General features: G+C 40.3%; 1 protein-coding gene and 1 non-coding gene across 2 annotated transcripts; one reads left to right on the top strand and one right to left on the bottom strand.

Moving 5' to 3' along the window:
• Positions 1-7,740: 7,740 nt before the first annotated feature.
• Positions 7,741-8,228, bottom strand: LOC140180194 (uncharacterized). The gene is made up of 2 exons (XM_072220624.1): positions 8,183-8,228; positions 7,741-8,117 (listed from the first exon to the last, which is right to left on the bottom strand). Exons 1-2 carry the CDS (start codon positions 8,226-8,228, stop codon positions 7,741-7,743), a joined length of 423 nt encoding a protein of 140 aa, XP_072076725.1.
• Positions 8,229-14,436: 6,208 nt separating this feature from the next.
• Positions 14,437-14,544, top strand: LOC112761744 (small nucleolar RNA R71). Its single transcript, XR_003182123.1, has one exon. It is a non-coding gene; the product is annotated as a small nucleolar RNA R71 (small nucleolar RNA).
• The last annotated feature ends 10,984 nt before the right edge of the window (positions 14,545-25,528 follow it).

Genomic DNA, 25,528 nt, shown 5'->3' on the forward strand with positions numbered 1-25,528 from the left:
ACTGTGCAATCCTGGCGTTTAACACCAGACTGCTGCCTGTTTCTGGCGTTAAACGCCCAAATGTAGCCTGTTTCTGGCGTTTAACGCCAGACTGATGCTTGTTTCTGGCGTTAAACGCCAGACAGATGCTTGTTTCTGGCGTTTAAACGCCAGAATGATCTTCCTCCAGGGTGTGCTATTTTTCATGCTATTTTTCATTCTGTTTTTGATTTTCCATTTGTTTTTGTGACTTCACATGATCATCAACCTAAAGAAAACATAAAATAGCAATGGAAAATAAATAGATCTAATTAAATAACATTGGGTTGCCTCCCAACAAGCGCTTCTTTAATGTCAATAGCTTGACAGTGAGCTCTCATGGAGCCTCACAGATAATCAGAGCAAGGTTGGAACCTCCCAACACCAAACTTAGAGTTTGGTTGTGGCCTCCCAACACCAAACTTAGAGTTTGACTGTGGGGGCTTTGGTTGACTCTGTAGTGAGAGAAGCTTTTCATGCTTCCTCTCCATGGTTACAGAAGGAGAACCTTGTGTCTTATAGTTTGCAATGTCTTCAAACCACAGAGCTTCCTGAATAGCAAACAATTGCTCATCCGGAAAGGTTTCAGAGATCTCAGTAGGAGGGAGGGATGCTCCTGCTACTGGTTCTATCCGGGACAGGTGATCAGCTACTTGATTCTTTGTCCCTTTTCTGTCTCTTATTTCTATATCAAACTCTTGCAGAAGCAACACCCATCTTATGAGCCTAGGCTTTGAATCCTGCTTTGTGAGTAGATATTTAAGAGCAGCATGGTCAGTGTACACAATCACTTTTGATCCTACTAAGTAGGATCTAAACTTGTCAATGGCATAAACCATTGCAAGTAATTCTTTTTCTGTGGTTGTGTAATTTTTCTGGGCATCATTTAAAACACTGCTAGCATAATAAATGACATGCAGAAGCTTGTTATGCCTCTGTCCCAATACTGCACCAATGGTATGGTCACTGGCATCACACATTAGTTCGAATGGTAATGTCCAGTCTGGTGCAGAAATAACTGGTGCTGTGACCAGCTTAGCTTTCAGGGTCTCAAACGCCTGCAGACATTTTGTGTCAAACACAAATGGCGTGTCAGCAGCTAGCAGATTGCTCAGAGGTTTAGCAATTTTTGAAAAATCCTTTATAAACCTCCTATAGAATCCTGCATGCCCCAGAAAGCTTCTGATTGCCTTAACATTGGTAGGTGGTGGTAATTTTTCAATTACTTCAACTTTAGCTTGATCCACCTCTATTCCCTTGTTTGAAATTTTATGCCCAAGGACAATCCCTTCAGTCACCATAAAGTGACATTTTTCCCAGTTTAAAACTAGGTTGGTCTCTTGGCATCTTTTCAGAACAAGTGCTAAATGGTTAAGGCAGGAGCTGAATGAGTCTCCAAATACTGAAAAGTCATCCATGAAGACTTCTAGAAACTTCTCTACCATATCAGAGAAGATAGAGAGCATGCACCTCTGAAAGGTTGCAGGTGCATTACACAGACCAAAAGGCATCCTTCTGTAGGCAAACACTCCAGAAGGACATGTGAATGCTGTTTTCTCTAGGTCCTGAGGATCTACTGTAATTTGGTTGTAACCGGAATAGCCATCCAAAAAGCAGTAATATTCATGACCTGCTAGTCTCTCTAGCATCTGGTCTATGAATGGTAAAGGAAAATGATCCTTCCTGGTGGCTGTATTGAGCCTTCTGTAGTCAATACACATACGCCACCCTATAACTGTTCTTGTAGGAACCAGTTCATTCTTTTCATTAGGAACCACTGTCATTCCTCCCTTTTTAGGGACAACATGGACAGGGCTCACCCAGGGGCTATCAAAAATAGGATAGATAATCCCAGCCTCTAGTAACTTAGTGACCTCTTTCTGCACCACCTCCTTCATGGCGGGATTTAGCCGCCTCTGTCGTTGAACTACTGGTTTAGCATCATCCTCCAATAGGATCTTGTGCATGCATCTGGCTGGGCTAATGCCCTTAAGATCACTTATGGACCACCCAAGAGCTGTCTTGTGTGTCCTTAGCACCTGAATTAGTGCTTTCTCTTCCTATGGCCCTAAAGTAGAGCTTATGATTACAGGAAAAGTGTCACCTTCTCCCAGAAATGCATATTTCAGGGATGGTGGTAGTGGTTTGAGCTCAGGTTTAGGAGGTTTCTCCTCTTCCTGAGGAGTTTTCAGAGGTTCTTTTATTTCCTCTGGTTCCTCCAGATCACCTCTAGCTCTGATTCGAGACTCTCAGTCATATGGACCTCTTCCACCAGGGAGTCAATAATATCGACGCCCAGGCAGTCGTCTGATGTGTCTGGATGTTGCATAGCTTTGACAACATTCAACTTAAACTCATCCTCATTGACTCTCAGGGTTATCTCCCCTTTTTGGACGTCAATGAGGGTTCGTCCAGTTGCTAGGAATGGTCTTCCTAGAATGAGAGTTGCACTCTTGTGCTCCTCCATTTCCAGCACTACAAAGTCAGTAGGAAAGGCAAATGGCCCAACCTTGACAATCATGTCCTCAATTATGACTGATGGGTATTTAATGGAGCTATCAGCAAGTTGAAGACAGATCCGGGTTGGTTTGACCTCTTCAGTCAAGCCGAGCTTTCTGATAGTGGATGCAGGGATTAGGTTGATGCTTGCCCCAAGATCACATAGAGCTGTCTTGGTGCAGTTATCCTCTAATATGCATGGTATCATAAAGCTCCCGGGATCTTTAAGCTTTTCTGGGAAGCTTTTCAGAATGACTGCACTGCATTCTTTAGTGAGGAGAACTCTTTCAGTTTCTCTCCAATCCTTCTTATGACTCAAGATATCTTTCATGAACTTGGCATAAGAGGGTATTTGCTCAAGTGCCTCTGCAAACGAAATCTTTATTTCAAGAGTCCTGAGATAGTTTGCGAATCGGGCAAATTGCTTATCCTGCTCCTCTTTGCAGAGTTTTTGAGGATAAGGTATCTTGGCTTTGTATTCCTCAACCTTAGTTGCTGTAGGTTTATTTCCTATAGAGGTAGGTTGAGAAGCCTTCTTGAGGGATTTATTATCAGCACTTGCTGGTGTCTGATCCCTCACTGGCATTTGAAAGCCAGGGTTGGAAGCTGGAGTGGCGTTAGACGCCAACTCCTCATCTGTTCCTGGCGTCTGAATGCCAGAACTGTGCTTCCTTTGGGTGTTCAACGCCAGTTCCTTGCTTGTTTCTGGCGTTGAACGCCAGTCCTGAGCATGGTTTGGGCGTTCAGCGCCAGCCTTCCACCCAATTTCTGGCGTTTTAGCGCCAGAATTATTTTCCCCCGGGCTCTTACTGTCCTCAGATGGAATTTGGGTAGTTTGCTCATTTCTTGGCTTCCTGCTGCCTTGAGGTGGGGTATTTAATGTTTTCCCATTTCTTAATTGAACTGCTTGGCATTCTTCTGTTATTTTTTTTGACAGCTGCTGCTTTGCTTGCTTTAATTGTTCTTCCATATTTATATTAGCCATCCTTGTCTCTTGTAGTCTCTCCTTAAATTCGGCTAACTGTTTTGTTAGAAAATCCAATTGCTGATTGAATTCAACAGCTTGTTCTGCAGGATTGAGTTCAGCAGTTACTGTTTTAACCTCTTCTTTCATGGAAGGGTCACTGCTTAGGTACAGATGCTGATTTCTGGCAACTGTATCAATGAGCTCTTGAGCTTCTTCACTTGTCTTTCTCATGTGGATAGATCCACCAGCTGAGTAATCTAGAGAAAGCTGAGCCCTTTCTGTAAGCCCATAATAGAAGATGTCTAGCTGAACCCACTCTGAAAACATCTCAGAGGGGCATTTTCTTAGCATCTCTCTGTATCTCTCCCAGGCATCATAAAGAGGTTCATTATCTCCTTGTTTAAAGCCTTGGATGTCCAGACTTAGCTGTGTCATCCGTTTTGGAGGAAAGTATTGATTCAGGAATTTCTCTGTCAGCTGTTTCCATGTCTTTATGCTAGCCTTAGGTTGGTTATTTAACCACCTCTTGGCTTGGTCTTTTACAGCAAATGGAAACAGTAATAATCTGTAGACATCCTGATCTACTTCCTTATCATGTACTGTGTCAGCAATTTGTAAAAAATGTGCCAGAAACTCTGTAGGTTCTTCCTGTGGAAGACCGGAATACTGGCAGCTTTGCTGCACCATGATAATGAGCTGAGGATTCAACTCAAAGCTACTGACTCCAATGGAGGGTACGCAGATACTACTCCCATATGAAGCAGTAGAGGGGTTAGCATATGACCCCAAAGTCCTTCTGGACTGTTCATTTCCACTTAGATCCATGATGGAGAAAGGGAGATGATGTAAAATAAAAAAAAATTATTTTTATTATTTATTTATTTATTTATTTCGAAAATGAAATAAATTAAAATAAAATAAATAAAAATGGTTAAAAATTTTCGAAAAAATGAGGAGAGAGAAAGTGGTTAGGAAGTTTTGAAAAGGATATGATGATTTTTAAAAAAGGTTTTAAATTTTGAAATAAAAATCTGAATTTTAAAGGTAAATTTCGAAAATTAGCTTTAAAATAGAGAGAAAAGATATTTTTGAATTTAAAGAGGAGATAGAAAAATAATAAGATAGCACAAGATTTAAAATTTTTTTTAGATCTAATGCTCCTTGTTTTTGAAAATTTTGGAGGAAAAACACCAAGGAACACCAAACTTAAAAATTTTAAGATCAAGACACAAGGAAAACTCAAGAACACTTTGAAGACTCACAAGAACACAAGAACATGAAGAAAGAATACCAAACTTAGAATTTTTAGAAAACCAAACTAAAATTTTCGAAAACCAAAGGAAAATCAACAAGAAAACACCAAACTTAAAGTTTGGCACAAAATTTAATAGAGAAATTATTATTTATTTGTTTTTTTTTTTAAAAAAAGAAGATTTTGAAAAGAGTATACCAAATTGCCACGAACTTAGACCAACGCTCTAGCCAATTGGGCAGTAAATGTAACACTTGTTTTGAAGAAGTATTTTTTTTTTTGAAAACAGATGTTTTGAAAAGGCACAGAAAAACAAGAAAAATCACAAAACAAGAAAAACCAGAGATCAAACAAGAAAAAGTCAATAAATAAAAAAAAATAATTTTCGAAAAAAAAAATTTTTTTTTGAAAGAGAAAATAAGGATTCTAAGATTTTAACCAGAAACAATAATAAGAGACTCTAAACCAAAAAGAAAAATTTTTCCTAATCTAAGCAACAAAATAAACCGTCAGTTGTTCAAACACGAACAATCCCCGGCAACGGCACAAAAAACTTGGTGCACGAATTGTGAATCACTCTTTTCACAATTCGTACCACTAACCAGCAAGTGCACTGGGTCGTCCAAGTAATACCTTACGTGAGTAAGGGTCGAATCCCACGGAGATTGTTGGTTTGAAGAAATCTCTGGTTATCTTGTAAATCTCAGTTAGGAGGTCAATTATAATTATCAGTTGACTTGCAAATGAACAAGGGAACATAAAATAAATACTTGGTATGCAGTAATGGAGAATATGTTGGAGTTTTGGAGATGCTTTGTCTTCTGAATCTCTGCTTTCTCCCTGTCTTCTTCTTCACGCACGTAAGGTTCCTCCTATGGCAAGCTGTGTGTTGGTGGATCACCGTTGTCAATGGCTACCATCCATCCTCTCAGTGAAAAAGGTCCAGGTGCGCTGTCACCGCACGGCTAATCATCTGTCGGTTCTCGATCATGTCAGAATAGGATCCATTGATCCTTTTGCGTCTGTCACTACGCCCAACACTCGCGAGTTTGAAGCTCGTCACAGTTATTCAATCCCTGAATCCTACTCGGAATACCACAGACAAGGTTTAGACTTTCTGGATTCTCAAGAATGCTGCCAATGGATTCTAGCTTATACCACGAAGATTCTGATTAAGGAATCCAAGAGATATTCATTCAATCGAAAGTAGAACGGAGGTGGTTGTCAGGCCCGCGTTCATAGGTTGAGAATGGTGATGACTGTCACGGATCATCACATCCATCATATTGAAGTGCGAATGAACATCTTAGATAGAAACAAGCGTGTTTGAATAGAAAACAGAAATAGTTGCATTAATTCATCGAAACACAGAAGAGCTCCTCACCACCAACAATGGAGTTTAGAGACTCATGCCGTCAAAGAGTACAAAATTCAGATCTAAAATGTCATGAGATACAAAATAAGTCTCTAAAAGTTGTTTAAATACTAAACTAGTAACCTAGGTTTACAGAAAATGAGTAAACTATGATAGATAGTGCAGAAATCCACTTCTGGGGCCCACTTGGGGTGTGCTGGGGCTGAGACTAAAGCTTCTCACATGCATAGGGCTGTTTTGGGCGTTCAACGCCAGCTTTGGATCCTTTTCTGGCGTTGAACTCTAACTTGTAACTTGTTTCTGGCGCTGGACGCCAGACTGCAGCATGTTTACGTCATCTATCTTTGAGCAAAGTATGGACTATTATATATTGATGGAAAGCCCTGGATGTCTACTTTCCAACGCAACTGGAAGCGCGCCATTTGGAGTCCTGTAGCTCCAGAAAATCCACTTTGAGTGAAGGGAGGTCAGAATCCAACAGCATCAGCAGTCCTTTTTCAGCCTGAATAAGATTTTTGCTCAGCTCCCTCAATTTCAACCAGAAAATACCTAAAATCACAGAAAAACACACAAACTCATAGTAAAGTCCAGAAATGTGATTTTTAATTAAAAACTAATAAAAATATACTAAAAACCAACTAAATCATACTAAAAACTAAGTAAAAACAATGCCAAAAAGCGTATAAATTATCCGCTCATCAGCTAGGCTCAATCAGAGGTGGCCAAGTTGAAGGAGCTACTTGAGGCGTCGGAGACGGCCCGGGAGAAGGCTATGATATCGTCTGAGGATGCGGGGGCTGAGATCCTTCGGCTTTCTGAGGTTGAGACTCCACTTTTGTCTCAACTTGGGGGAGAGTGGAAGAAGGCCTCAGATGCCAAATCTCAGGCGACGACGCTTCTTACCGAGGTGAATACTTTGAAAGCCGAGGTGGAGGGGTTAGGGAAGGAGAAGGCAGAGCTTCTGGATGATGTGAAGGGGGTGATCTCTGCTACCGAGGAGATGATGAAAGCTCAAGCCCTGGTTCTTGTGCCGGAGGTCGATGTGTCAGTTATGGGGGCATTCAAGACTGTTCAGGATGGCCAGATCGTCGACCTCGAGTAGGGTGTTTTGTTTAGCAGTTGTTTATTTTTGTTTTGTGTAAGAGATTTGGCCTTGTGGCTGTACTTTGTGATTTTTGCTGACGTCTGGCCGTTTTGGCCGTGCTTTGAGACTTTTAGGTATTTTAACGAATTTGTATTTTAGGCCGTTCAGGCCATTTATCTTGTCAATCAAGAGTTCGTACTTCACCCAAGTCGTTTATTCTTGAATCGTTTTAAGTGACTCAATAGTGTTAGGGGGGAGGGTAGGCCGTCGTTAGGCCGTTTTAACCGTGTTGTATGGATATCCATTTTTGGGCCTCGAGGGTGATCAGTCCCCGATGTCGGCCGTTTGTTCCTTTGCCATTTGGGGGGGGGTTGGCAATAGTATAGGGGGTGGGGGCAAGTACGTGGTTAAATGGAATTTTATTAAGTTGGACCTCGTTAAAACCCTCCGATGTGGCGGGAAAGAGTACGCGAAAATAACACTTAAAACAAAAATAATAAAGTAAGGAAACAAGTAAAAGATGAGTTTAAAGGTAGGGGATGAGCCTACGCATAATATCGTCGTAAGTTGGCGGCGTTCCAGGTCCTCGGGATCTCGGCGCCGTTAAGTCGTTCAAGATTGTAGGCTCCTTTTCCGATTGCTGCCTTGATTCTGTATGGGCCTTCCCAATTAGGGGTGAGTTTCCCTTCTCTGGGGGTGGGGGCACCGATGTTGTTTCGTCGTAGGACGAGGTCATCGGGCATGAATTCCCGTGGGACTACGCCACGGTTATACCTTAGGCTGATTCTTTGCTTTAAGGCTAGTTCTCGCACATGGGCTATGCTTCTCACTTCGTCTGTGAGGTCTTGTTCTGCCTCTTCATCATTGCCTCCAATTGTTCTTCTAGGGCTTGGGTCTCCTACCTCTACTGGGATAATGGCTTCTACACCGTAGGTTAAGCGAAATAGGGTTTCACCTATGGAGGTTTGGGGTATGGTTTGGTATGACCAGAGGACTGATCTGAGTTCATCGGCCTGTAGGCCTTTGGCCCCATCGAGTCGTTTCTTGAGTCCCTTGACTATTATCTTGTTCGCCGACTCCACCTGTCCGTTTGTCTGGGGGTGTTCTACCGAGCTGAAACGGTGAGATATGTGCAACCCCTCCAAGAATTCTCTAAATTTTTTATCGGTGAATTGGGTTCCGTTGTTGGGACATGAAATTGTGATCATCAACAATGGCGCCAAAGACTTGGAGCTCTCAAATGTGAATCACACTTTGTCACAATTCCACACAACTAACCAGCAAGTGCACTGGGTCGTCCAAGTAATACCTTACGTGAGTAAGGGTCGATCCCACGGAGACTGTCAGCTTGAAGCAAGCTATGGTCATCTTGTAAATCTCAGTCAGGCAGACTCAACTGGTTACGAAGGATTGATAATTAAAAGATAAATAAAACATAAAATAAGATAAAGATAGAGATACTTATGTAATTCATTGGTAGGAATTTCAGATAAGCGTATGAAGATGCTTTGTTCCTCTTGAACCTCTGCTTTCCTATTGCCTTCTTCCAATCATTTATACTCCTTTCCATGGCAAGCTTTATGTTGGGCATCACCGTTGTCAATGGCTACTTCCCGTCCTCTCAGTGAAAATGTTCTACGCACGCTGTCACCGCACGGCTAATCATCTGTCGGTTCTCGATCATTTTGGAATAGGATCCATTGATCCTTTTGCGTCTGTCACACGCCCAACAATCGCGAGTTTGAAGCTCATCACAGTCATCCCTTCCCAGATCCTACTCAGAATACCACAGACAAGGTTTAGACGTTCCGGATCTCAGGAATGGCCTCCAATAATTCTAGCCTATACCACGAAGGTTCTAATCTTAGATTAGAAACCCAAGAGATACACATTCAAGCTTGTTTGCATGTAGAACGGAAGTGGTTGTTAGTCACGCGTTCATAGGTGAGAATGGTGATGAGTGTCACATAATCATCACATTCATCATGTTCTTGGGTGCGAATGAATATCTTGGAGAAGAAATAGACTTGAGTTGAATAGAAAAACAATAGTACTTTGCATTAATTCATGAAGAACAGCAGAGCTCCACACCTTAATCTATGGTGTGTAGAAACTCCATCGTTGAAAATACATAAGAACAAAAGGTCTAGACATGGCCGAATGGCCAGCCTCCCAAAGAGGGTTCAATCATCAAAACATGATTCCAAGTTGATCAAAAGATTAAAATACAATAGCAAAAGGTCCTATTTATAGAAAACTAGTAGCCTAGGGTTACAGAAATAGGTAATTAATGCAGAAATCTTTTTCCGGGCCCACTTGGTGTGTGCTTGGGCTGAGCATTGAAGCTTTCACATGTAGAGAATTTTCTTGGAGTTAAACGCCAGCTTTTGTGCCAGTTTGGGCGTTTAACTCCAGCTTTTGTGCCAGTTCTGGCGTTAAACGCCAAAATTCTTGAGCTGACTTGGAACACCTGTTTGGACCATCAAATCTTGGGCAAAGTATGGACTATTATATATTTCTAGAAAGCCCAAGATGTCTACTTTCCAACGCAATTAAGAGCGTGCTAATTAGGCTTCTGTAGCTCTAGAAAATCCACTTAGAGTGCTGGGAGGTCAGAATTCAACAGCATCTGCAGTCCTTTTTCATCCTCTGAATCAGATTTTTGTTTAGGTCCCTCAATTTCAGCCAGAAAATACCTAAAATCACAGAAAAATACACAAACTCATAGTAAAGTCCAGAAATGTGATTTTTAAATAATAACTAATAAAAACATAATAAAAACTAACTAAAACATACTAAAAACATACTAAAAACAATGCCAAAAAGCGTATAAATTATCTGCTCATCACAACACCAAACTTAAATTGTTGCTTGTCCCCAAGCAACTGAAAATCAAATAGGATAAAAAGAATAAAATATACAATGAATTCCAAAAATATCTATGAAGATCAGTATTAATTAGATGAACGGGGCTTTTAGGTTTTTGCTTCTGAACAGTTTTGGCATCTCACTTTATCCTTTGAAGTTCAGAATGATTGGCATCTATAGGAACTCAGAATTCAGATAGTGTTATTGATTCTCCTAGTTAAGTATGTTGATTCTTGAACACAGTTACTTTATGAGTCTTGGCCGTGACCCTAAGCATTTTGTTTTCCAGTATTACCACTGGATACATGAATGCCACAGACACATGACTGGGTGAACCTTTTCAGATTGTGACTCAGCTTTGCTAAAGTCCCCAGTGAGAGGTGTCCAGGGCTCTTAAGCACACTCTTTTTGCTTTGGACCACGACTTTAACCGCTCAGTCTCAAGTTTTCACTTGACACATTCACGCCAAAAGCACATGGTTAGGGACAGCTTGGTTTAGCCGCTTAGGCCAGGATTTTATTCCTGTGGGCCCTCCTATCCACTGATGCTCAAAGCCTTGGATCCCTTTTTTATTTTACCCTTGCCTTTTGGTTTAAAGGGCTATTGGCTTTTTCTGCTTGCTTTTTCTTTCTTTCTCTCTTTTTTTTTTGTATTCACTGCTTTTTCTTGCTTCAAGAATCAATTTTATGATTTTTTAGATTATCAAATAACATTTCTCCTTTTCCATCATTCTTTCAAGAGCCAAAAATTTTAACATTCATGAATCAACAATATAAAAAATATGCACTGTTCAAGCATTCATTCAGAAAGACAAAAGTATTGCCGCCACATCAAAATAATTAAACTGTTTTAAAATTCGAAATTCATGCACTTCTTTTTCTTTTTTTCAATTAAAAATATTTTTCATTTAAGAAAGGTGATGGATTCATTTTCATAGCTTTAAGGCATAGACACTTAGACACTAATGATCATGTAATAAAGACACAAATATAAATAAACATAAAGCATAATTTTCGAAAAACAGAAAATAAAAAACAAGGAGATTAAAGAACGGGTCCACCTTAGTGATGGTGGCTTGTTCTTCCTCTTGAAGATCTAATGGAGTGCTTGAGCTCCTCAATGTCTCTTCCTTGCCTTTGTTGCTCCTCTCTCATGGTTCTTTGGTCTTCTCTAATTTCATGGAGGAGGATAGAATGCTCTTGGTGCTCCACCCTTAGTTGTCCCATGTTGGAACTTAATTCTGCTAGGGAGGTGTTGATTTGCTCCCAATAGTTTTGTGGAGGAAAATGCATCCCTTGAGGCATCTCAGGGATTTCATGGTGAGGAATTTCCTCATGTCCATGAGTGGGATCTCTTGTTTGCTCCATCCTTTTCTTAGTGATGGGCTTGTCCTCATCAATGAAAATGTCTCCCTCTATGTCAATTCCAACTGAATTGCAGAGGTGACAAATGAGGTGAGGGAAGGCTAACCTTGCCAAAGTAGAAGATTTATCCACCACCTTGTAGAGTTCTTGAGATATAACCTCATGAACTTCTACTTCTTCCCTAATCATGATGCTATGGATCATGATAGCCCGGTCTATAGTAACTTCAGACCGGTTGCTAGTGGGAATGATTGAGTGTTGGATGAACTCCAACCATCCCCTAGCCACGGGTTTGAGGTTATGCCTTCTTCTTGGCCACAACTTCATAGAAGTGGTCTTGATGCACCCTTGAGAGGAATCTCTCCATCTCTCATGACTCGGAGGTGGAAGCTTTTGCCTTCTCTTTCCTCTTTCTAGAGGTTTCTCCAGCCTTTTGGTGCCATTAATGGTTGTGAAAAAAAAAAGCAACGCTTCTACCACACCAAACTTAGAAGGTTTGCTCGTCCTCGAGCAAAAGAAGAAAGAAGAGAGTAGAAGAAGAAGAAATAGAGGAGATGGATGGGGCTTACTGTTTCGACCAAGGGGGAGAAGTAGTGTGTATGTTGTGTGAAAATGAAGGAATGAAGATGGGTTTATATAGGGGTGGAGAGAGGGTTAGGGTTCGGCCATTATGGGTGGGTTTGGGTGGGTAAGTGGTTTGAATTTGAATGGTGAGGTAGGTAGAGTTTTATGAAGGATGGATGTGAGTGGTGAAGAGAATGGTGGGATTTGATAGGTGAGGGATTTTTGGGGAAGAGGTATTGAGGTGATTGGTAAATGGGTGAAGAAGAGAGAGAGAGGTGGGGTAGGTTGGATCCTGTGGGGTCCACAGATCCTGAGGTGTCAAGGATATCTCATCCCTGCACTAAGTGGCGTGCAAAACGCCCCTTTCTGTCAATCCTGGCGTTAAACGCCAGGCTGCTACCCATTTCTGGCGTTTAACGCCAGCTTCTTGCCCTTTTCTGGCGTTAAACGCCAGTCTGGTGCCCATTTCTGGCGTTAAACGCCCAGAATGGTGCCAAACTGGGCGTTTAACGCCCATTCTGCTACCCTTACTGGCGTTTAAACGCCAGTAAGTTTCTCCTCCAGGGTGTTCTATTTTTAATTCTATTTTTCAGTCTGTTTTTGCTTTTTCAATTGTTTTTGTGACTTCACATGATCATCAACCTACAGAAAACATAAAATAACAATGGAGAATAAATAAAATTGGGTTGCCTCTCAACAAGCGCTTCTTTAATGTCAGTAGCTTGATAGTGGACTCTCATGGAGCCTCACAGATGTTCAGAGCAATGTTGGAACCTCCCAACACCAAACTTAGAGTTTGAATGTGGGGGTTCAACACCAAACTTAAAGTTTGGTTGTGGCCTCCCAATACCAAACTTAGAGTTTGACTGTGGGGGCTCTGTCTGACTATGTATTGAGAGAAGCTCTTCATGCTTCCTCTCCATGGTTACAGAGGGATATCCTTGAGCTTTAAACACAAGGGAGTCTTCATTCACTTGAATGATCAATTCTCCTCTGTTAACATCAATTACAGCTTTTGCTGTGGCTAGGAAGGGTCTGCCAAGGATGATGGATTCGTCCACACACTTTCCAGTCTCTAGGATTATGAAATCAGCAGGGATGTAGTGGTGTTCAACCTTTACCAAGACATCTTCTACAAGTCCATAAGCTTGTTTCTTTGAATTATCTGCCATCTCCAGTGAGATTCTTGTAGCTTGTACCTCAATGATCCCTAGCTTCTCCATTACAGAGAGAGGCATGAGGTTTATGCTTGACCCTAGGTCACACAAAGCCTTCTCAAAGGTCATGGTGCCTATGGCACAAGGTATTGAGAACTTTCCAGTATCTTGTCTCTTCAGAGGTAATCTCTGCCTAGTCAAGTCATCCAGTTCTTTGATGAGCAAGGGGGGTTCATCCTCCCAAGTCTCATTACCAAATAACTTGGCATTTAGCTTCATGATCGCTCCAAGATACTTAGCAACTTGCTCTTCAGTAACATCTTCATCCTCTTCAGAGGAAGAATACTCATCAGAGCTCATGAATGGCAAAATTAAATTCAATGGAATCACTATGGTCCCAGTGTGAGCCTCAGATTCCCATGGTTCCTCATTAGGGAACTCCTTGGAGGTCAGTGGACGTCCATTGAGGTCTTCCTCAGTGGAAATCACTGCCTCTTCCTCCTCTCCAGGTTCAACCATGTGAGACGTGTTTATGGCCTTGCATTCTCTCTTTGGATTCTCTTCTGTATTGCTTGGGAGAATACTAGGAGGGAGTTCAGTAACTTTCTTACTCAGCTGACCTACTTGTGCCTCCAAATTTCTAATGGAGGACCTTGTTTCAGTCATGAAACTTGGAGTGGTTTTAATTAGATCAGAGACTATAGTTGCTAAGTCAGAGTAGCTCTGCTTAGAATCCTCTGTCTATTGCTGAGAAGATGATGGAAAAGGCTTGCTATTGCTAAACCTGTTTCTTCTACCATTATTGTTATTAAAGCCTTGTTGAGGCCTCTGTTGGTCCTTCCATGAGAGATTTGGATGATTTTTCCATGAAGAATTATAGGTGTTTCCATAGGATTCTCCCATGTAATTCACCTCTTCCATTGCAGGGTTCTCAGGGTCATAAGCTTCTTCTTCAGAGGAAGCTTCTTTAGTACTGCCTGTTGCTGCTTGCATTCCAGACAGACTCTGAGAAATCATATTGACTTGTTGAGTCAATATTTTGTTCTGAGCCAGTATGGCATTCAGAGTATCAATCTCAAGAACTCATTTCTTCTGATTTGTCCCATTATTCACAAAATTCCTTTCAGAAGTGTACATGAATTGGTTATTTGCAACCATTTCAATGATTTCCTGAGCTTCTGCAGGCGTCTTCTTCAGATGAAGAGATCCTCCAGCAGAGCTATACAATGACATCTTGGATAGTTCAGACAGACCATCATAGAATATACCTATAATGCTCCATTCTGAAAGCATGTCAGAAGGACACCTTCTGATCAATTGCTTGTATCTTTCCCAAGCTTCATAGAGGGATTCACCTTCCTTCTGTCTGAAGGTTTGGACTTTCACTCTAAGCTTGCTCAATTTTTGAGGTGGAAAGAACTTTGCCAAGAAGGCATTGACTAGCTTTTCCCAAGAGTTCAGGCTTTCCTTAGGTTGTGAATCCAACCATGTTCTAGCTCTGTCTCTTACAGCAAAAGCAAAAAGCATAAGCCTGTAGACCTCAGGATCAACCCCATTGGTCTTGACAGTGTCACAGATTTGCAAGAATTCAGCTAAGAACTGATGAGGATCTTCTAATGGAAGTCCATGAAACTTGCAATTCTGTTGCATTAGAGAAACTAATTGAGGCTTAAGCTCAAAGTTGTTTGCTCCAATGGCAGGGATTGAGATGCTTCTCCCATAGAAGTCGGGAGTAGGTGTAGTAAAGTCACCAAGCACCTTCCTTGCATTTTTGGCATTGTTGTTTTCGGCTACCATTGCTTCTTCTTCTTTGAAAAGCTCTGTTAGGCCCTCTACAGAGAGTTGTGCTTTAGCTTCTCTTAGCTTTCTCTTCAAGGTCCTTTCAGGTTTAGGATCAGCTTTAACAAGGATGCCTTTGTCTTTTCTCCTGCTCATATGAAAGAGAAGAGAACAAGAAAGAATGGAATCCTCTATGTTACAGTATAGAGATTCCTTGAGGTGTCAGAGGAACAGAAGAATAGAAGGAGAAGGTAGAAAGAGAAGAATTCGAACTTATCAAGAGGGATAGAGTTCGAATTGTTGATAGTGGAGGAGTGTTAGTCCTTAAATAGAAGGATGTGGGAAGAGGGGAAGAATTTTCGAAATTAAAGTAAAAGATTTTGAAATAATTAAAAGAAATTTTGAAAATTTGGTAAAGGTTTTTCGAAAATTAAGGTTGGGAAAGAAATTAAGTGATTTTTGAAAAAGATTTTGAAATTAGAAATAAAAAAGATATGATTGAAACATAATTTTGAAAAAAGATGTGATTGAAAAGATATGATTGAGAAGATATGATTGAAAATCAAATTAAAAAGAGAAAGTTTTAAAATTAAAGTTGATTACTTGACTAACAAGAAATTAGAAGATATGATTCTAGAATTAAAATTTTTGATCCTTTCTTAATAGGCAAGTAACAACTAGAAAATTTTGAATTAAATTATTAATTGTAGCAAGGATTTTTGAAAATAGTAATAAATAAAAAAATTGAAAAGAAATTGATTTTGAAAAGATATGATTGAAAGGATATGATTTGAAAAAGATTTGATTTTGAAAAATTATGAAAAATTGAAAAAAAATTGAATTAAAAACAAAATCTTCCCTCTTATGTCATCCTGGCGTTAAACGCCCAGAATGACATCCATTCTGGTGTTTAACGCCCAAAATCTCTACCTTTTTGGGCGTTTAAACGCCAGTTTTCCTTCTTCACTGGGCGTTTTGAACGCCCAGCTTTTTCTGTGTAATTCCTCTACTAAATGTTCTGAATCTTCAATTCTCTGTGTTATTGACTTGAAAAGACACAATTTAAAAATTTTTGAATTTTTTAAATGATGAGAAACAATAATAAAAAGAATGTAACTAAGATCAAATAAATAATGCATGCAAGACACCAAACTTAGAAGTTTGTATACTAAGGACTATAGCAATTTGAAAATGCATATAAGAAACAACAAAAGACACAAAATAAGAGAAATTAAAGATCAAAGCACTGAAATCATCAAGAACAACTCGAAGATCAATGAAGAACATAATGCATGAAATTTTCGAAAATTAGAAGAATAAAGACATACAATTGACACCAAACTTAAAATTAGAAACTAGACTCAAACAAGAAACATAAAATATTTTTGATTTTTATGATTTTATAAATTTTTTTGTGATTTTCGAAACTTATATAGAAAAGAAAATAAAGAGAATCAAAACTTTTAATAAGAATTCCAGGAATCATGCAATGTTAGTCTAAAGCTTCAGTCTAAAAAGATTAGACATGGTTAGCCAAGCTTCAGTAGGACTTTATATTCAGCAGCTAAATTGATGAGAATCAATAAGCTTTTGTGATGATAAGAACATCACCTTGAAACTCTAGAATTCATTCTTAAAAATTCTGAAAAATAAAAAGAAAAGTACCTAATCTAAGCAACAAGATGAACCGTCAGTTGTCCAAACTCGAACAATCCCCGACAACGGCACCAAAAACTTGGTGCACGAAATTGTGATCATCAACAATGGCGCCAAAGACTTGGAGCTCTCAAACGTGAATCACACTTTGTCACAATTCCGCACAACTAACCAGCAAGTGCACTGGGTCGTCCAAGTAATACCTTACGTGAGTAAGGGTCGATCCCACGGAGACTGTCGGCTTGAAGCAAGCTATGGTCATCTTGTAAATCTCAGTCAGGCGGACTCAAATGGTTATGAAGGATTGATAATTAAAAGATGAATAAAACATAAAATAAGATAAAGATAGAGATACTTATGTAATTCATTGGTAGGAATTTCAGATAAGCGTATGAAGATGCTTTGTTCCTCTTGAACCTCTGCTTTCCTATTGCCTTCTTCCAATCATTCATACTCCTTTCCATGGCAAGCTTTATGTTGGGCATCACCGTTGTCAATGGCTACTTCCCGTTCTCTCAGTGAAAATGTTCTACGCACGCTGTCACCGCACGGCTAATCATCTATCGGTTCTCGATCATGTTAGAATAGGATCCATTGATCCTTTTGCGTCTGTCACACGCCCAACAATCGCGAGTTTGAAGCTCGTCATAGTCATCCCTTCCCAGATCCTACTCAGAATACCACAGACAAGGTTTAGACGTTCCGGATCTCAGGAATGGCCGCCAATAATTCTATCCTATACCAGGAAGGTTCTAATCTTAGATTAGAAACCCAAGAGATACACATTCAAGCTTGTTTGCATGTAGAACGGAAGTGGTTGTCAGTCACGCATTCATAGGTGAGAATGGTGATGAGTGTCACATAATCATCACATTCATCATGTTCTTGGGTGCGAATGAATATCTTGGAGAAGAAATAGACTTGAGTTGAATAGAAAAACAATAGTACTTTGCATTAATTCATGAAGAACAGTAGAGCTCCACACCTTAATCTATGGTGTATAGAAACTCCACCGTTGAAAATACATAAGAACAAAAGGTCTAGGCATGGCTGAATGGCCAGCCTCCCAAATAGGGTTCAATCATCAAAACATGATTCCAAGATGATCAAAAGATTAAAATACAATAGCAAAAGGTCCTATTTATAGAAAACTAGTAGCCTAGGGTTACAGAAATAGGTAATTAATGCAGAAATCTTTTTCTGGGCCTCCTTGGTGTGTGCTTGGGCTGAGCATTAAAGTTTTCACATGTAGAGACTTTTCTTGGAGTTAAACGCCAGCTTTTGTGCCAGTTTGGGCGTTTAACTCCAGCTTTTGTGCCAGTTCTGGCGTTAAACGCCATAATTCTTGAGCTGACTTAGAACGCCTGTTTGGGCTATCAAATCTTGCGCAAAGTATGAACTATTATATATTTCTAGAAAGCCCAAGATGTCTACTTTCCAACGCAATTGAGAGCGCGCCAATTGGGCTTCTGTAGCTCTAGAAAATCCACTTCGAGTACAGGGAGGTCAGAATCCAACAGCATTTGCAGTCCTTTTTCAGCCTCTGAATCAGATTTTTGCTCAGGTCCCTCAATTTCAGCCAGAAAATACCTGAAATCACAAAAAAACACACAAACTCATAGTAAAGTCCAGAAATGTGATTTTTAAATAAAAACTAATAAAAACATAATAAAAACTAACTAAAATATACTAAAAACATACTAAAAATAATGCCAAAAAGCGTATAAATTATCCGCTCATCAGTTGTCCGAGATTACTATCTCGGGGATCCCGAACCGGGTTATTATGTGTCTCCAAAAAAACTTTCGGCATTGGGTTCCAGTGATAGAGGCCAAGGGTTCGGCCTCGATCCATTTGGTGTAGTAGTCGATGGCGACGATGAGGTATCAGAGTTGTCCAGCTGCCGTGGGAAAAGGGCCAACGAGGTCGACACCCCATGTTCCGGATGGCCGGTCTGCCGTTATGACGTTGATCTGGTGTGGGGCGGCTTGGTGGAAGTCAGCATGTATTTGGCAGTTGCTGCAATTTTTTACTAGCTGCATGGAGTCCCTAATAACCGAGGGCCAGAAGTATCCAGCCCGGGTGACTTTCTGGGCCAAGGTTTTGCCTCCGACGTGATGGCCGCAGCAGCCTTCATGGATTTCGCGGAGTATGTACTCCATGTCCCCAGGCTCGACGCACTTGAGTAAGGGTTGCGAGAATCCTCATTTGTACAGTTGTCCCGTCACGACGGTGTAGTTAGCGGCTTCCCTTTTTATCCAATTTGCTTATTTCGGGTCCTCGGGTAGTACTCCATTGAGGAGGTATTGTAGGATGGGGGAGGTCCATGATTCTTGGTTGGAAATCAGTAGGCCGTTGCCGGCCGCAGTTGATACAGACGGCGTTCTGACGACTTCTTGAATTAGCGACCGGTTTTCTTGTCCTGACTTGGTGCTTGCCAGTTTCGAGAGTAGGTCTGCCCTTGCATTTCGTTTCCTAGGGACGTGTTGTATGGTTATACGATCGAATTCTTCCTTTATCTTGTTTACTTTGGTGAGGTATTATTGGAGTAGGGGGTCTCGTGTTTGGTAGTCTCCGTTGACTTGGGAGTTGACTACCTGTGAGTCGCTGCATACCTCCAAGATTTTTGCGCCGACCTCCTTGGCTAATGTCAAGCCGGCCAAGAGAGCTTCATACTTTGCTTGGTCGTTAAAGACTGGGAACTCGTACCAAACGGATTGTTCGATTACAATCCCATTTTGGCTTTCGAGTATCACCCCGGCTCCCCCAGAAGTGGTGTTGGATGAGCCGTCTACGTGTAGCTTCCAATTTTCGGTGGCGGGGTTTCCTGGAGTCATCTCGGCGATGAAGTCTGCCAGGGCCTGTGCTTTGATTGCGGTCTGGGGTTCGGACTTTATTTGGAACTAGGATAGTTCTATGGACCATGCTAGCATTCTCCCCGTCAGGTCGGGCTTATGTAAGACTTGCCTGACCGCTTGGTCGGTTCAGACCGTAATGGGATGAGACTAGAAGTATTGGCGAAGATGTCGGGAGGCTGTAAGGAGTGTGAAGGTGAGTTTCTCGAGGCGGGAGTAGCGTGACTCCATGTCTTAGAGGACTTTGCTTATGAAGTAGATAGGTCGCTGGGCCTTATTCTTGTCTTCTCGGACAAGTGCCGCTGCAAGTGCTTCTTCTGTTATGGATAGGTATAGGTAAAGGACCTCTCCCGTTTGGGGTTTAGCAAGAATGGGGGGTTCTGCTAGTACTTTCTTGAAGTGTTGGAATGCCCCTTCACATTCTGTATCCCACTTGAAGGGAGTTCCTTTCTTCATAAGTTTTAAAAAGGGGATCGCCTTCTAGGCCGATGCGCCGAGGAAATGGGACAGGGAGGCTAGTCGGCCGATCAGTTTCTGGATGTCTTTGAGATTTTTTGGACTTGCCATTTCGAGGATGGCTCGACACTTCTCGGGATTTACCTCTACCCCGCGTTGTGTGATCATGAACCCTAGGAATTTTCCTGCTTCCATTCCGAAGGCGCATTTTGTCGGGTTGAGACGCATTCGGTGCCTCCTCAAGGTGTTCATAACGAGCTCAACGTCGCCGATGAGTTGCTCGCTGGATTCAGTCTTAGCGAGCATGTCATCTATGTAGACTTCAAGCTTGGTCCCGGATAGGCCTTGGAATATCTTGTTGACGAGCCTTCGGTAAGTGGCTCCGGCGTTTTTCAGGCCGAAGGGCATGACTGTGTAGTAGTATGTGCCGTCGAGGGTGATGAAGGCCGTTTTATCCTCGTCGGGTCGGTGCATGGGTATCTGGTTGTACCCGGAGTATATGTCCATGAAGCTGAGATATTGGTGACTAGATGCAGCGTCTACCAGTCCATCGATATTTGGTAGGGGAAGGTGTCTTTTGGATAGGCTTTGTTTAATTCCGTGTAGTCGACGCACATCTGCCACTTCCCATTAGCTTTTTTGACTAGCAAGACGTTAGCTAGCCAGGTCGCATAGGGTAGTTCCCTGATAAAGCCCGCTTCGAGGAGGGCTTTAACCTATTTCTTTACCTCGGCTGCTCGGTCGGGGGACATTTTTCGTCTCCTCTATGTCACAGGCTTGGCCTTGGGATCCACGGCTAGTCGGTGGGACATTAGGTCGGGATCTATTCCTGGCATATCAGCGGGAGTGAATGTGAACAAGTCTCTGCTCTGTCTTAGGAGGCGCGAGAGATCTTCTTTAAGGTCATATGGGAGGGATGGAAGAAAAATCGTCGGTAAAGAATTTCACAAAAGTAATCGCGTTGCAAGCATAGATATAAACCGACAATTAAACCTCAATCAAATTTAATTTGTTTGTCACTTAAGCAAACCCAATAAAAATCAACCGAAGTATTTAAATCTCGGGTCGTCTCTCAAGGAATTGCAGGGAGGTGTATTTATAATTGGTTATGAGATTGTATCTTTTTTTGAGTTTTGAAATGAGGAACAAGAAAGTAGAATAACAAGGAAATAAAATAATAATTAAGAAAGGTCTTAGCAAGGATTGATAATTAGAATTCCCATCCCCATTATCATAGTCACATGTGATGGTAATTGCCTTTTACTATCACTTAGTTAACCTCTAACAGGTGAGGGTAAGTCAAGTGAGAAAATCAACTTGAATTCACAAGTCCTAATCAAATACTAGAGTTAGTGAAGCTCAAGCCAACTAGCTAGTTTCAATAACCAACCAACAAGAGACTTTGACAATTCAAGAGTCTCCAATTTACTCAATCTAAGCTAAGAACATAAAAAGCTAATTTAAAATCCAACCAAGTATTTTATCAAACACTTGGTGGGTACAAAATAAAAGCATAGAAAATTAACAAGGAATAATAAAATCTAAAACCAAAAATTGCAAAATCAATGATAACAAATAACAAAAGAATCAATAAACATGAAATACCTCAAATTGCATTAAAAAGGGAAATAAAATCTAACATGAGAATTCATAACCTAAATTGACAACATAAAGTAATCAACAAGGGAAATAAATAAACTAGAATGCTAGAACAATTAAAAGTAGAAGAGAACTAAGTAGAAATAAGATAGAATTCAAAAATTGAAAAGGAATAAAACTAAGAACCCTAAAACCTAGAGAGAGGAGAGGCTAGAGAGCCTCTCTCTCTCCAAAAAACTACATCTAAAACCTAATATTATATGAATGAATGTTCTCCTATCCAGCTCCACTCTACAGCCTCTAATCAGTATTTTTGGGCTTAAAACTGGGCCAAAAATAGCCCAGAAATCGCCCCCAATGTTTTCTGATACGTGCAGCATGTGGCTCTGTCACGCGTACGCGTCGCTGAACTTTTGTGAGGTCATGCGTACACGTCATCCACGTGTACGTGTCACCTAACTTCATGGAAACTATGGAAAATTGCACATCACTTTGAAGCCCCAGATGTTAGCTTTCCAACGCAACTAGAACCGCCTCATTCGGACCTCTGTAGCTCAAGTTATGATCGATTTAGTACGAAGAGATCAGGCTTGACAGTTTAGCGATTCTTTCAATTTCTTGTATTCCTTCCACTTTTGCATGCTTCCTTTCCATCCTCTAAGCCATTTCTGACCTATAAACCCTGAAAAAACTTAACAAACATATCACGGCATCGAATGGCAATAAGAGAGGATTAAAATTAGCAAGTTTAAGGCCAAAGAAGCATGTTTTCAATCATAGCATAAAATTAGGAAGGAAAATATAAAACATGCGAATTAAATGAATAAGTGTGAGAATAATGGATAAAATCTACTAAATTTAGCACAAGATAAACCCTAAAAATGGGGTTTATCAATCTCCCCACACTTAAACATTAGCACGTCCTCATGCTAAGTTCAAGAGAAACTATAAAGGAGTGAAGAGGAATGGTAAAACTCATGAAATGCAACCTATCTATATGAATGCAACTAAATACAAAATTCTCTTTCCTACTTGCTTTAAAAGTAAATAAATTCTCCAAGAATAAATATAAACTAGATCCCACTAATTCAAATCTCAAAATAAAGTACAAGTAGACTTGCAGAAGAAAATAGCTCATGAAAGCCGGGAACAAAGAATCGAGCATCGAACCCTCACCGGAAGTGTATACACTCTAATCACTCAGGTGTTTAAGGTTCGATTCTCTCAATTCTCTACTAATCTTGCTTTCTGAGGCTTGCTCTTCTTCTACCAATCAAAAAATAGTTTGATGCACAAATACACATATCAAGAGGTCTTTTAAGGGTTGTAATGGGATTAGGACCAAGGTAGGATTGTATCTGGCTAAGTGGACTAAAATCTGAATCCTTGATTAACCTAAACTTCCAACCTAACTTAAGTCAATCCATGTAATCAACATACAAAATCTAACTACCCATTACCTATGTTTTGTCACATATTCATGCATTCCAATTTAAGCACAACTCATATGCATTGCTATCACCATTTGTTTTGGGGCATTTTGTCCCCTTTTTATTGATTGCTCTCTTTTTTTTCTTTTCTTCTTCTCTTTTTTTTCTTTTTATTATTTTTTTTCTTTTGTTTTTCTCAATACATATGATTAAGATATTGAATGCATCAACATGTCCTCAACACTTTTTTTACATTTTCATAAAAATATGCAACACCCAATTCTCAAACCAAATATTTTCAAATCCAATTTCTCCACACTTAATTCATGAGTCTCTCACTAGTCTAAGCTAACCCAGGATTCAAATTAAGGACATTATTGGTTTTCTCTTAGAGTTAGTGATGAGCTAAAGTAAAGAACAAATGGGGTTAAAAGGCTCAACATTGGTTTACAAAGGATAATGAAAATGTTAAGGCCATATGGGTTTGTAAGCTCAGTGAAACAAGGCCTCAATCATATAAGTGCATGCATATATCAAACAATGGAAATATAGAATTGAGCAAGACAAAGATCACAATTTTAGAGAGAATAACACACACCAAAAATAAAATATTGATTGAAAAAATACAACCAATCAAATAGGCTCAAAATCTCACAAGGCTGTGTGTTCGAGCTCTAAACCATGTTCCAAAATAAAATTCTTCAAACAAGTTTAACAAAAATTTTAATTCAAATTAGTGAAATGATATGAAATAGTTTCTTGGGAAAGACTCATCACTTCAACTAAGTAGTACATACATGTAAACATCAATCTAACAAACATGCAGTCAATCATGCAAATGCAACTATGAACTAACAAGGAAAATTAAGACATTGGTGTTGAGAAGAAAATAACTAACCCATGGAAGTCGGTATTGACCTCCCTACACTTAAAGATTACACCGTCCTCGGTGCATGCAAAGAAGTTCAAGTGGATGGGTGGCTACAACTGATGCTTTTCTCCAAAGATTATGCAGATGGACTTGTCTGTCGTCCCATTGAGAAGCTTTTCCTTTCCCCTCTCGGTGGCCATCCTGAAAGAAGAGGAAAAGGAAGAAAAGTAACCCAAAAACAAAGATAGGAAAACAAATAAAATATGGGTAGGTTAATGCCAAATAATGAGGGTCTTAATTACATGGTAGCTACAACATGCAAGTGAGAAAACAGTAGAAGCAAATGGCATAACAATAGTGCAAAAATTGAAACAATGAGGGAGAGAGTGTGGGTAATGCAAGATAGTATAAGTGCATATCAATGCAAATATAATACAAGTGTCATAAAAATTAGCATTGACTTATAATTAATAATACCCAACAATTTAAAATAAGCCACGAAGCACCAAAATAATGCAAGAAAAGATGCAACAGTTGAATAAGAACATTTAACACCAACGGAAAAATAATAAATTTAGAAAAAAAATAAAAACATGCACAAAATTAAAATGCAGTGAATGAAAGTATGCAAATAAATTAAGTAAAATAGAATGAAAGAATAAGGATGAGAAGTTAAAGAAATGAAGAAGAAGAAAGTAAGAAAAGAGGAAGAAAGAAGGAGAACAGAGAGAAGAAAGGAGAAGGGAATGAAAAATAGGGTGCGACGCTTGCGCAAGCATCACGCGTACGCGTGAAAACTGAAGTAGCCATGCGACGCGTAAGCGTCGCCCACGCCTACGCGTGGGTGGCCAAAAATGAACACTGACGCGTGAGCGTCGGTCACACGTACGTATGACTACTCGCGTGATTCCAGCACAGTGGCAACCCAAATCTCTGTTCAATTCACTCTTAACGCCGATTTTCATGCCCACGCGTACGCGTCGCCGACGCTTACGTGTGGATTGAAAAATTTGCAGGGGCACGCATACGCATGGGGTGGCTGTGCCCCCAGCACCCCTCCCGCGCGTCTCCATTGCAACTCTCGATTCATTTTATTAGTATTACACACTGACACATGAAGCGTGCGCGTCATCGACGCTTACGCGTCGATGACGCGCACGCTTCATGTGTCAGTGTGTAATTATATATATATTTTAAATTAACAAGCTACCAAAATAAATCCAAATATTATTAAACCAGTAAAACCACCAACATAAACCAAATAATTCTAACTAAAAAAAATTGCAACTTATTATCAACATAAATAAAAGATAAAATAGGAAGAGTTTACCATGGTGGGGTGTCTCCCACCTAGCACTTTTAGTTAAAGTCCTTAAGTTGGACATTTGGTAAGCTCCTTGTCATGGTGGCTTGTGCTTGAACTCATCTTGAAACTTCCACCAACGCTTGGACTTCCAATAAGCTTCAACACTCCCAAGTGAATTCACCAAGCCTTGATGAAGTTCTTCACAAGTTTTGAGCTCCCAAAATTGATTCTCTTGTATGCCGGGATCCCAAATCTTATTTCTACACCCGTCTTTAAGTGGATCATCATCGCTCCAACCGGGTGGCAAGCAATCCGAATTCTCAATGCAATACCAAGCTTTTCTCTTAAATCCAACCAAATGTTAACTAGCTCCACCCTTGCATCTAGCTCTTGAAGTATCAACCTTGATGAGCCTTGATTTGCAACT

The sequence above is a fragment of the Arachis hypogaea genome, chromosome 16, assembly GCF_003086295.3.
Source record: "Arachis hypogaea cultivar Tifrunner chromosome 16, arahy.Tifrunner.gnm2.J5K5, whole genome shotgun sequence".
NCBI classification, from domain to species: domain Eukaryota; kingdom Viridiplantae; phylum Streptophyta; class Magnoliopsida; order Fabales; family Fabaceae; genus Arachis; species Arachis hypogaea.